This window comes from Xiphophorus maculatus, chromosome 5 (assembly GCF_002775205.1).
Source record: "Xiphophorus maculatus strain JP 163 A chromosome 5, X_maculatus-5.0-male, whole genome shotgun sequence".
Taxonomy (NCBI): Eukaryota; Metazoa; Chordata; class Actinopteri; order Cyprinodontiformes; family Poeciliidae; genus Xiphophorus; species Xiphophorus maculatus.
Genome location: NC_036447.1, coordinates 4,113,791 through 4,127,528, shown reverse-complemented (window position 1 = coordinate 4,127,528; position 13,738 = coordinate 4,113,791). Strand labels below are relative to the sequence as shown.

At 38.7% G+C, this 13,738-nt stretch overlaps 1 protein-coding gene across 1 annotated transcript; it reads right to left on the bottom strand.

Moving 5' to 3' along the window:
• Positions 1-4,967: 4,967 nt before the first annotated feature.
• On the bottom strand, positions 4,968-13,342 carry mmaa (methylmalonic aciduria (cobalamin deficiency) cblA type). Its single transcript, XM_014476185.2, has 7 exons — positions 13,275-13,342; positions 12,615-13,011; positions 11,646-11,768; positions 11,381-11,551; positions 9,869-9,954; positions 7,692-7,841; positions 4,968-6,519 (listed from the first exon to the last, which is right to left on the bottom strand). The coding sequence occupies exons 2-7, from the start codon at positions 13,006-13,008 to the stop codon at positions 6,232-6,234; spliced, it is 1,212 nt and encodes a 403-aa protein (XP_014331671.1). The 5' UTR covers positions 13,009-13,011; positions 13,275-13,342; the 3' UTR covers positions 4,968-6,231.
• Between the last annotated feature and the right edge of the window lie 396 nt (positions 13,343-13,738).

Genomic DNA, 13,738 nt, shown 5'->3' with positions numbered 1-13,738 from the left:
GTGTGCAGATGGTGCAGTGAGGGTCTGGTGTTGGCTGACTCCGGCCTGCAGGCCCCTCAGGGCAGCAACTGTGAGCGGTCATTAACTCGGTGAGCAGCAGAGAGGAGACTCCTGCAGTAGTTAACAGCTAAATCCTCCTCATCGGTGCTAAACACCAACAACAGCCGTCCTCGGCGCCAAAGAACATCGTGTTAGACCTTTATAAAAAACAAAACGTCGTTATGCAAGAGCGAACCAGGAAGCGGTGCATTTCTACTGCTCTGTGCTGAATGTAAGGTTACAGCCAGAGCGCCTGGCAGCTGTCCATACAGTGAATCATGTGTGTGTGCGTAGATGAATATGTGTGTGCACGGATGAGCTGTGGACAGGTATGACAGGCTGACCTCCACGTGTTACCAGAGAGAGTGTGTGGCCCAGTGTTACCTGTCATAACATGGGCTGCCTGGAGCCCGGAGCAGCAGCCTGACCAGGCCACTGGGCAGCCAGAAATAATAGAGACTGGCAACAGGGCAATGAGGGGTCAGATGGAGGGAGAGACAGGGACAGCGAAGAGGAGGAGGAAGGGATGAGAGAATATGACAGGAGGATTCTGCATGCAGGGTTTTTACTCCTCCATGAAAAATCTCCAGACTTTTACTGGATTTATAAATTTATAGAAGACATTTTCTGGATGGACAGACGGACGAAAGAATGGATGGACAAATGGATGGATGGATGGACAGATGGACGGATAGATGGATGGATGGACAGATGGATGGATGGATGGACATTTCTTTAATGGGATGAGGAATAAAATCTGTAAATATCAACGTATTTGCCTCCATCTTGTTCAGGCCTGGAAAACCTTTAATTCGTATTCCAGACTTTTTCCACCAGACTTCATGCAAATGTTTTGTTTGGACACAGAGGCAAAGGGAGGAGCAGCAAAACATTTACTGCAGTGAGAATAATGAGTAAAACGAGTCAATCAAGGAACGAAGACACTCAGTTATCCTTCACAGCTAAAAATAAAATCAAGGAAATCTTTAATTTCAGTTTCAAACAACAATAATACACTTAATTTCCCACTAGAAAAAAACCTTTCATCACTTCCCGTTTGTTTCACCACTGATAGGCGGCCGGTGTGCCATCGCCCGCCTGCAGACGTCCAACCGTCCAAATTCACTCTGAGAAACTTGGCCGGCAATTAAAAGCTCTGGATTAAAAGTGATTGTGTTTTGTGTCCTGAGGAGGCGCTGCCCGCCATCTTGAGGGGTCTCATTAACATGTCCGCCGCGGGCCGCGCAGAGCGGGGCCACGGGCAGTTAAAAAAATAATGGAGACATTATCAGCGTTAATGTCCTGTACCTGGAGTGGAGGAGATTTTATAACCACCATTGTGATGAGCCACAGGCAGACAGTCTTGCGAAAAAAGGGGAAGGTTGGATAAAGATAACCCTTCTTCTGACCAGACCCCCTCTATGTGTGTTTTTTGATCAGCTCCTACACGTGGGGAGCCCGAGCAGCTGGATTTCATTAATTGAGTGCTGGCAGCGCTCCGCTCTGGCGGCAGGGGTGAGTCACACTGGTGGGATTGGTCTCTCTCTCCCCGATATCATCTTCCAACCATAACTACAAATAATTATTCACTCAAATCCATTACCGGGGGTCAATCAAGTTCCCCAATCTGTTCTAAAGTCCAATTACTGGCGCCAAGGCTCCATTCGCGCCTTCCTGCAGATGAAGGCCTTGCCCACAGGCGACCCAGTAAATTACACACAGCAAACAGCGGAGTGTACATGTGTGGGAGAGTGGGCCTCCTCAGGTGTGTAATAAAGCAGAGGTACATACTGGACTCCCCTGGGGCATTCTCACTGAACCATCCAGCAGACTTCACCGGGTTAAATAGAATTAGCTCCGCGCAACGAGATGCACTTTGAATACCAACTGCGGCTCCGCACTCTACAGGCTAGAGAGCACACAGCGCGCACACTGAAGCCTGGTATTAACATCCATCTCTGCGGATGATATAATAAGACGTGTCGCCATGAGGGTCTTCTTATGAAGAGGCAGCAGCGTGACCCATCACAGCCGCGTAATGAGCGAGGCGCTACATGTGCCGGGGAGCCGAGCTGTAGCTCACCGACGCCATTAAGGAGAGTCCTAATCCAACGTTTCTTTCTTAAGATAGGAAAGCACTTTGAACTGGCACTGTGCTGATTGATTGATTGATTGATTGATTGATTGATTGATTGATTGATTGATTGATTGATTGATTGATTGATTGATTGATTGATTGATTGATTGATTGATTGATTGATTGATTGGTAGATAGATATGCTGTTTGCTAGGAATGGAAAATTATAAACCATTTCTGATTTCCAATTTTTGGGTACTCTACTAATTTCTGGTCTTGACTCAAAGATCAATTTTGAATCAAACACTGGGCCCCCAAAAGAGTCAGAATGGAATCATGAGATGGTAAACGATTCCCAACCAAAGTTTGAAGCCAGGCATACGGAAAAGGATTAGGGTCACTGAAAAAATAAATGAATAAAAAAATCTGAATTTTTTTCTCAGAATTACAACTTTTCCCTGTATTCTGATTTTAAACTTTTTCCTCATAATTCTGACTTTTCTCAGAATCATGGGTTTTTTCTCTCAGAATTCCCATGTTAAACTCAGAATTACATCTTTGATCTCAGGATTCCAACTATAATCTCAGAATTCCGACTTTTCTCAGAATTCCAACTTTTTTCTCAAAATTTTGTTTCTTTCTGAAAATTCTGACCACTTCTCATAATTTTGACCTTTTCTCATCATTCTGATTCTCAGAGTGCTGACTCTGAATTCTGACTTTTTTTCCTCATAATTCCAGATTTCTCAAAATCCCGACCTTTTTTCTCAGAATTCTTTTTTTCCACCCTCAGAATTCCAACTTTTTTCTCAGAAGTCCGACAATCTCAGAAGATGAAAGTCAGAATTAGTCTGATTAGATTCCCGCTCCTAGTAAAAAGCCAGGCAGGTTATCTGGCTGGACGGCTGTGTGTGTGTAAGGAGGGAACGGACGGCGCTTAGGTGTGAGGTGTGCAACGAGCAAAGCAGCAGGGACGGCTGAAGCTGTGCAGCTCAGCAGTCCATGGCCAGTTTGTCACTGCCCCCCTCCCAAATCAACCAGGTAGCAGTGCTGCTTTGACATTTCCCTCAGTGTCAGGCTTCTCCTTACGCTCTGATCTGAGCAGAAAACAACTAAACTCCAACACTGATACAACCAGCAGGAAGACAAACACAGATGTGTTTCCAGGCTACAACATGCCAGCTCTGACATTTTTAGCAGATCCAGTTTTTCAGGGTTTTCTCTCCAGACTTTGAGGCTTTGTGAGGGGAGCAGAGTTCCTAGAATGAAAACAGCACGAAGGCTCTGTTTAGATTTGTCCTACAGACTGCTGACACCGTCTTTCTAATCCTGTCCATTAAACATGAGAAACCTCATCAAAGAAGCAGTCTCTATCCCTCTGCTTACATTCAAGAGATCCAGCAAAATGCTAAACACATGTGCAGCGACTCTGTGTTTAGGCTAAAATGGCCGAACACGAGCCGGCAGCAGTTGATTAAATCTTTCTTAGCGAAACCGCATGGTGTTGTTTACACTGGAGATAACTATGTGTATACCTGTGTGTGTGTGTGTGTGTGTGTGTGTGTGTGTGTGTGTGTGTGTGTGAGAGAGAGATCTGCAGAACTCACTGTACCCTGTTGCAAAGCCAGAGCAGTCACAGTGTGTATGCGTTTGTGTCAGCATGATGGAGGAGAAGGGAGTTACTCAGACCTAATGAATCCATCTGCATTCAGGGGGCATTCTTCCTCTCGTACGCAGACGGGAGCAAACGAGCAGCGACCTGGGAGTCTGTCCAGCAGCCTGGCAAGGACGGGCACAGATAACCGAACGCACCCAATAATTTCCCCCTAAAATACACAAAGACAGGCTAAAAGCTGCCTGCTTTTACTTTGTACTGTTCAAGGAATCACTCTTTTTTTTTTTTTCTTGAAGGAGGAGGAGGGGAGCAGGGACTACAGTACAGCCTGTCCTCCAGGAGAGTGGCAGCTGTTGATGTCTTCACCCCCGAGTGACCTGGCACCCTGTGCAACCTCAGTGAAGAATGGATGGAGGACAGGAGGCGTTGGGAAGGGGAGGGCGGTTTGGGAGGTGTGTGTCCCGTCATTAGGGTAATGAGCCCAGAGCTGGGTGGTGTTTGGGAGACCTCTAGTGGGGGGGAAATTTCAAGGATTTAACATACAGAACCAGGTGTTGATAAGTCGAGTATTCGCGCACAGCTTCATGTCTAATTCAGAAAAAAAAAAGAGCCTAAACTAGATATTAATATCAATATCTGCATCAGTCCTGATATTGAAAAAAATTATGGATCATCAGATCTATTCGATAAATTCTGCACTCATCCTTTATTTATTTATTTTACATTATATTCAGAATTCCTAATTTATACTTTCTGAACTATTTGAAAGAACGTTTGTCAGCTTATTGTTTTTCTCAGTTTCAATTTATTTTACATTGGACTAACTGAACAAATTAAAGTTGTGTTGTTTTTACCCGTTTGACCAGGTTTGTGAAGCTTTTGGTGTATTTTAGTATACTATACTGGTGCAGAGTTCTCTGATAAATACTTTATTGTTGTGTAAATACACTTATGTCTGTGTTTAATATGACTTCTCTTCTTTATTCTTCGAACTAAACCAAGAAAAGAAGTGCTGAAAAGCTAATCGAATCATTCAGTCTAAAACACACATTTCCCATTTTTATACAGTTTACATTGCCCTGTTTATTCAGGTTAAACTCAAAATTAAGTCTAGAGCTGTAGTGCAGAACTCCATCACTATATTTCTGGGTCCATCTTTGAAAAAACTAAGAAAACAAATAGCAACGTTAAAATAATACTGTTGGAAATGAAATAACTTGTCATTGTATAATCAAATAAGTTAGTTATTTTTGTTTATGTTTCAGATCTATTTCGTACATGAGTTACTTTATGAATCCATTCATTTATTTCGATATTTATTGTCAATTTTGGCAGGATCAGTCTGCCGTAGTCTTTTACAGAGAACCTCACCCCGGTATTTTTGGCCCCAGGCAGAAGAGGAAAAGCCAAATCCCAAGAGTAAAATGCTTGCAGGTAACTTTGATCACTCCCCTTCTTTCCAATGTAAACAACAACGGAGGAAAAGCTTCATCAATTTCTATTACAAACACTTAAATAATCGATTTAAGATTCACATTTGTCTTTTATGTAACCATTTCAATCAGGTTAAAACATCTGTAAAAGATTTTCACAATAAAACAATGTCCATAGCAGCTCCAACAGGGTCATAATTATTTATATGTGAAGCCTCTTTTTGTTTAGCTTATTGTTTAAAGATTTTCTTTGTGCTCAATTTAAAGCTGTAAAGAACCCAATTTATGAAAGTGAATAGAAAAGGCGTGGGAGCAGAAAAGCCTCAAAATCTGGACCTTTTTCCTGAAGACTGAGAATCTTTAATGTTGTAGAGAAAACTGGACCAGCGTTGACTTTAAAACTTTATCAGATTCATTATTTAGTCACTTGTTACTCTTATTGCCATGGAGATGTAACGATACACCTTGCCCACCACCTCTTACGTATGACGAAGTATTAGGGCCACACTAATAAAATAAAATAAAATTACAATAAAGTCATAAAATCACAAGAATAAAGTCGTAAGGGAAAAAAGTCAAAATAACACAAGCTTAAAGTTGTATTATATGAGAATAAAGTTGTAATATTTCAAAAAGTAATATTTCAAGAATGACATATTAAAGTTGTAATATAACTATTCTCGTAACACTACAACTTTATTCTCGTATAATTTTGAGAATTAAGTTGGAAAATATTCCAACTTAATTCTAGTTGTACGTCTTTATTCTCATACGAGTATTCTCAAAGTACTATGACTTTAAAATTTCAAAGTTATGACTGTTTTCGCACAACTTAATTCTCGTAATTGTATTAATTTATTTTTCTTAGGGTGGCCTTCATATGCCATCATACTTAAGAGTAAAAAAGAATCAGAATTTGGTTGTGTCTCAGAAAGGTTAAAAACACTTTTTGTGCAAATCAAAGAGTCACAGCAGTTCACTCCGTCCTGCCTTCCTTGACCACAGGGGGCGCAGCGACGATGGCCACGAGGAATTTGTTCAACTCAAACGTTCTGTTGGTCGTCATGTTACGATGACTCTGAGAAAGATTTGAGAAGCAGGTCAGCAGCCAGTCCTGGAGAAATTTCTCCCCTGGTGACCTTCTGCTCCAGGTGGGGCAGAGTCCCTCTGACAGCCGGGTGGTTCTGGAAATGCCAGAGGACGTTCTCCTGGATCAGACTCCACATCCAGACCTTCTGCTGGGCCCGCCGCCGGCCCTGCAGCTCGCCGCTGCTCAACATGGCTGCCCTGTACGCCTCCATCTTGGCCCAGACTTCTGGGATGCCCTCAAAGGTGTGGGCGGAGGCTCGGACCACCTGAGGAGGGGATTTGTGAGGGGTGGGACCGGGTCACAGACATGGATTAAAACCCTCACTCATCTGACAGGTTTGACAAAAAAAAAAAAATAGTCTGAACCTCCTTCCACACATCGCCATGAAGAACTATCCAGACTTATTCAATTATTTTACATGACAAGCACACAAGTCTGCATATTTAGTTGTGATTTTATGTGAAAAATACGCAGAGTAGCACATAGTTGCAAAAAAATGTGAGTTGCCTGAGTAACTTTTTGAAATGTTCCTTCATTTCAAAGGAACATTTGAAACGAAAGGAACATGGTACAGGATATCTTAACTGTACCATACTTTTTACTTTTACTTGAGTAATGTAAAGTATCGCTACACTTACCTGAGACAAATTTCTTGATACTCTACCCAGAGTGAATAACTTTGCTGAATGAACAGGTTTTTTTAACCAAAAGTGCACCAGAGAAAAAAACCTACAGCTTGTTAAAGTGAGACCTCTTGCTTTTATACAATCTTTGTTATTCTAATATTCATTTCCATCTGCTACGTACATTTTTCATTTTCTATAAATTTCAGAAAGAAACATATCCATCTTTTTTTCGGCAGGTTTTGTGCTTTTCTTTATTTTAAAAACTAAAAAACTGAAGTAAATGGAGTTCTTTAAAAATAAAAATAGTTTTCTTTTTTTAAAAGGTGTTGTGACATTTGCAGCTCTAAACGTGTTATTTAGCTGGACTGAAGGCAAATATGGCTTCTAGGATTTTAAAGGTTGCAGACCTCTGCACTACACAATTATGCACAATATTATATTGATCTACCACATAAAAACTTTAGGGTTGTAATGTGACAAAATGTGTAAAGGTTTAAGGATATGAAAACATTTGAGATGTTTGTTGTTTCATGCAAAGCAAGACTGAATGTAGCGAAGTGAGTTAAAAATGAGAGAAGACAGCAGACTCCACTGAAGGGAAAAGATGTGGAAAAACGCTAAAATTGATGGTGACGGAAGTGATGAAGCTGTTGTTTGAAAATGAAGGATTTTAGTAAGAAAGGAACAAGGTCAAGGCTGAGATGGAGCATGAAAAATACTATTATTACGTCTTCGTTATTGTCAAACCTTTCTTCCGCCCTCCAGTGTCGGCTAACATGCATGCAGCCATCGTCTCCTCACGCAGACTCACCTTGGCGTTCCAGGATTTGGTTTGTCTCCTCAGCAGTTTCAGGGCGCTGGTGTATTCGGTCTGGATCCGTCTGGCTGGCACCACCAGATCTCCATCTGACTTTGTCACCACCACCAAGTCGGCTCTCTCAATAATGCCCCTCTTGATGCCCTGGACAGAAAATTATTTGAAAGTTATTTAAATAAACTCTGACAGATCTGTGCACAGACTGAAAGAATAATGGTTTTCAGGATCGTTTAAGTTGAAATAATTAACTGTTACTCTAACAACAAGGACTTTTGCAGAATATAGGCATGGAAATTAAGAATAAGTTTTCAATGTTACTCCAAAGTTTTCTGCATAACACTTACATTTTATAATAATTAAAACTTGTATGCCATTTCTGTTACAAATGGCATACATTGCCATAAAAAGCAGCTATCAGAAGCTGCTTTCTAAGAAAAACAATTTGCAGCTTTGTACAAGAAATGTTTTCTTGGCTTTTATTAACTGACAGTAAAGTTATGCCACATGATTTCATCTGAGCTGAAACTCTTTTTGTGGTTTCAAATTATTACCAACACAGCAGGTTTGAAGCAATACAAATTAAATGTTAAGAATATTAGCTTTAAATACAGTACTGGATAAAATAAGTTTTGTGTACATAATGAAAAAGTCAATTTCCTCTCAACATTTCTTCTTTTTAGGGCAAACAGTGATTTAACTTTATATGATCTTACACAGACTATATTCACTTTTGTTACAGATGAATTTAAATATATTTTATTTAAACAGGATAGTGCATATTAATGAATGTACAGTAATGCCATAAACACAACAGTTAGCATAATGCTAATTTCATTTCCTACAGATTGCTGCATCATAAGTACACAAAGGAGCATTATCTTAGATCCTTCCTCCAAACAATAACTGTTTACAAAGATGTTAGTATTTGCAGTTTTACTCATTTTAAATATTTCCACTGGTATTGCATTTTTTCCATACTATTCACTTTTCATTGCCACTCTACAGTGACACATTGAGTTTTGTTTGATAAGCAGGACTTAAGCCACAATATGACATCATAGAAAGATTTTAATAAGTTTAATCAGAAGAACGTAATGTCTGACAGTGTGAAACGCCTTCTTAAGATCTAAAAATAGCAAATATTTTCCAACAAACACTTAATGTTCTCTACAAAAAAAAAGCATACAGTTGTTTTGGTGAAGTGGTTAGCAATTACACCAAATTGCATTAAAATTATGTAATTAAAAACATGTTTTAACTGTTTTTCTAACATTGTTTCAGTGTTAATAAATTCTTCAATCTGATTTTAAGTCTGCATCACGTTTCTAATGAAAAAACCTCTATTATAATCAAAACGAATGTCATCTCACCTTCCTGTCTAACCTCAATCACAACAATATGAATCATAATGAGCTGGCCTAATGAAGCCACTAATTATCCTAATTAATAAACTGATTAGCATATAGTTTTTGTCAGCAAAACAAACCTAGACTTCCGCAAATAAGACATCATCAACTCGTCTGTTTTGACAAAAATGTTAACTCTACAGGAGGAAAAATGCACACGCATTCTAATTTTAACAAGTTTGGTGCGAATGAAAAAGGAAAAAAAAAAGAATAAATCCCATTTTTTCCATTATAATTCAACAGTAAGAAAATAAATGATCAAAATCTTCTGGACGCTGATTGATTAAATGTAAACAACCTTAAATACTTAGTTGTTGCACCTTTTCAGCATTGAAGGTAGGATAAGTCAACATCTCACATCTTGATTTGGAAAAATGTCTCCAAATCTATCAGAGTATGATTATAACCTGATACATCAAGCTAAACCACTGGGAAAACTTTACTCTTCTACTGGTGAAGCTATTGCTGTGTTTAGTTGAATGTAGATATGGGCCGACATATTTTTTCTCTAATTATTGTGACATTTAGCAAATAGAAATAACTTGGAAATAACTTACAACTGACCTAAAACAAGAGACATTCTATGTTTAAGTCACTCACATAAAGTCAGAGATAAAATGCAGTGACATAAAATCTGTAAGAACTGTAAAAACAACTTCTGAACCCGTAGCGGTTGCTAATTGTTAGGAAAACACAAAAACCTTTTTTTAGATAGATAACAGATAAATAATGTTCTGTTGTTTCAGTGTGTTGTTCCTCACCTACCTGGAGTTCATCGCCACCTGCTGGTGGGATCAGAAGCACAAACATGTCAACCATGTCTGCCACTGCAAACTCAGACTGGCCAACACCTGAAACAGCAAAAAATGTTTCAGTCAGTAATGCAAGACCAGAACTTTAACTTTCACTGAAAAAAGCCAAAAGGTCGCACCAAAACGTCATAAAAACTTCTCCTACAGAGAAAATGTTGTATTTCTTTGCATTGTAAACTCAACTTCGAATGTCTTAACAGCAAATAAAGAAGTGGATAAGGAAAAAAGTTCTTCTGAGGAATTGTTTGGGTGAATCATAAATGAATATTTATGAAGTCGAACAAACTTGAGATTCCTCTCAGTGAATAAATTTTACCCTTGATATGCAAATCAGGGGCCTGGTGACCAAACTGTCCGAGTATCACTAAAGATCGAAAAGTGTGTATTAACAGTTACAAATACTTCCTGTGACTGTCAATCCTAGCTTTGTTCTGCAGCACAAGAAGAACCAAAACAACTTTCACCAAATCAGTATAACACAAAACTATTAATTTTTGTTTGCACAATTAAGCCACCCATCTGCTGGAGTATCCTTTTTACCAGGTGTTCTTTAATCTGATAAGAAAACTCTTTTCAGGCTAATAATATGAACCTATAGCCAGCTATATCATATCAGAAATTATGAAAAACATTTCTACAGGTTTTAGTGAATCAAATTTAATACTTTTTAAGACAATTATCATGGAATTTAAGACCTATATCTGCACAGAAATGTAAGAATTTTGTTCAGGCAAAAATAAATTTGCACTTACCCATGACACTTACAAAAAGTCTAGCTAGCTAGCTAGTTAGCGGTAGCTTAAATGGTCTCGAGTCACAACACAATGAAGACGTCTGAGTGTCTGACAGAAAAGAACCGCGAAAAATAAAATACATTGAAAATATGCAATTAAATAGTAGTGTGAAGACAAAATCTAAGACCTGTGTTTAAAGGCCAACTTACTTTTTTAATAAATTTTAATTTTAATGGCTTAATTTTAGATAAATGAAATAAGGGATGTGCGGATACCTGGATTAAATTGAAATAGTGTTCAACATCCGCAATAAATAATCTCCAATTTTAGTAAAAATAAAATACATTAAAAGATGAAAAACAAAATGTTATTGTTTTTTTTAAAATAATAAAATAAATATTTAAATGCAGTAACCTAGCACTCCTTTAGTGAATTTGAACTGGGTGAAGCTAAAACTGTCATTTGAGGTGTTTTGACTAAAACATATTCACAGACTAATGTGTTTTTATTTTAAATGCAAAAAGTAAATATATTGTATTCAGTTTTGGCTTAACTATTGTTATGAGTGTGTTATTCATTCAGCAAATGGGTATACTTCAGTTAGCGATTAATCGATTTCTACATTAGTTGACGATTATTTCAATAATCGATTAATCGTTTCAGCACTAAATGAAATTACAATGACAATTACGCTTCAATTTCTTATGTGGCTTTACTATAGATTGCCTTACCAACAGTCTCCACTAGAACGATGTCATATCCTGCTCCCTCACAAAGCACAATGGCCTCGTTGGTTGTCCGGGTGACGCCGCCGAGCGTCCCTGAAGCCGGCGACGGCCTGATGAAAGCGTTCATGTCTCTAGAAAGCTCAGTCATACGAGTTTTATCCCCTAGCAAAGACCCTGCAACCAGAACTCAGTTAGTTAGTTAGAGCTTGAATTTAGTTGGAGCTTGAATTTTATTTTGAAGGACCATATTTTAACTCTTATTTGTCACCTCCTGAAGTGCAGGAGGACGGGTCAACAGCCAGCACCGCCACTTTATGTCCCAGTCCAGTTAACATTTTTCCCACCACCTCAATGAATGACGACTTCCCAGCTCCAGGAGGGCCAGATAAACCTAAACCAAAAACAAGTAGAGAATTAATCAACATTATAGTAAAGCTGTGGTATAGTTTGGAACATTTTTCAGCCTGATGGAGAAACTGAGTTACATAAAACATGCCTTATTACTGTGAAATCAATACAAATAACAAAGTGCTTTATTTTATTTTAAACATAATGCTTTGGCATTAAAAGAAATTTATTTTTGTATAAAAGGCAGAAATTCTAACATAATGACCCAGGGCAGAAAGATTAATCATGATTAATCAATTATTGAAATAATTGTCAACTAATTCAGTAATCGATTAATCGTTAACTGGAGCATAGAGACTCTTAAAGACCATTACCAATATATTCAGAGCAAAATCTTAGCATTTTTGCATTTAAGATTAAAAAACTTCTTACTCTGTAAATGTGTTGTACACAGAACTCAAGTGTCAATATTTTATTAACCTCATTCAAATTCTGTAAGAAAAAAACTCACATTAAGCACCTTTTGCTGTCTAATTAAGCAGAAAGACTTGAGCTTTCCAAAAGTTGATATTAAAAGATTTTATCTGCAGATGCACCCTTTTTCCAGCTCACTGAATACTTCACCAACATTTATTTGGTGGATGCTGAATGTTGCCTATAAATGTTTTATTGTTGCCTATAAAAACATTTATAGGCAAATATAAATGTTTTCCAATTGAAATTTACTCCTTTTTTATGTAAGGTACATTGGTGTAATATGATATACACCATCATATTAAACTCTTTGGAATAGGAATAAACTTCCTTCATCTTTGTTGGTGTTAAGGACATTATTTCTTATTTATGTGTTGGCATGGAAAAGCATCATTGCTGCCTCTGTACCACACACCTACTCTAAAGGCCACTGGTTTTCCTCCATTTCTGCTCTCCTGCTCCCTCCTGAAGACCAGCACCTTCTGCAGCAACACCTGAGCCAGCTCCTTCTTCCTGGGATGCTGGGTCTCCACCAGCGTGATGGACTCCGCCAGGGAGGCCCTCTGTCCAGAGATTAGTCCATCATACAGTTTATCCAACAGTCTCTGTTCGGGCCCACTCAGGGCCTGGATGTGCTGGCTGACAGCAGTGCTGCTCACACTCCCGTGGATGTGGCAGCCGGAACCCGGAATAACGCTGCTGTGACCCGGGAGGTAACCAGTTAAGAATCCCCCCTGATGGAGAAGCCTATGACCAGTGAGCGGAGGACGGTAGAAGTGGCGGAGGAGACGAACACCTAACCGTCTCATTGTCTGGAAGAAAATGAGACATGAACCACCACCTGAAAGTCTCACCAAAAAAATGGTAAACATCACATTTTCTGGGCGATATTACCAAACACCGCCTAAGTTTCCAAAAACTGTTGTTTAATGTTCATTAACGGCTGCGTATGCACCTCACATTTAACTAACGGTTAAAGCTCAATGCTAGCATGTGCGTTGATAAGTTAACATAAACTGTGATAGTGTTTTTTTTCTCAGATGAAATATCAATAAACACCAAAGACCGAACTTACTGTGACCTCGCACCAGCCGCTCAGAGGTGCAACACTTTACATGTCAGTCCCGTTTAATTCATTCTTTTCCGGCTTCCGGTGACGTCATTTTAATGCTCCGAAAAAAGCAAGCAAATGACTTAAAAAGTATATATTTTTAGACTAATCTAACTTTCTTTTATGTTTCATTTGTAAAAATATTAGTTTTTTTTAAATGTCTTAAATAAACAGGCAAAAACATTTAAGTCCAAGTATTTAAATGGATGCAATTCGCAATCATTACCTCTAGGTGGCAGCGGAGGAAAACGATGTGCAGCAACCAGGAGATTCCCTGACAACTTTAGTCCTAAAGCGCCACATCCAAACAAAAATAACTTTTATTTGTTGTAGCAATTTACAACACTGCAACCGAATTTTTAGAGTTCGTGACCAAATTAAGTTTTTTATAAATTATTCATTGTATTTTATTCCAATACCTTGTAAAC

Excerpts from the sequence above, each read along its gene's own strand:
- mmaa (XM_014476185.2), bottom strand. The coding sequence starts at position 13,008 with ATGAGACGGTTAGGTGTTCGTCTCCTCCGCCACTTCTACCGTCCTCCG. Across the intron at positions 9,955-11,380 it reads CGTTCTAGTGGAGACTGTTG|GTGTTGGCCAGTCTGAGTTT; the intron begins GTAAGGCAATCT and ends TTGCTGTTTCAG. Across the intron at positions 6,520-7,691 it reads CCAAATCCTGGAACGCCAAG|GTGGTCCGAGCCTCCGCCCA; the intron begins GTGAGTCTGCGT and ends TCCCCTCCTCAG.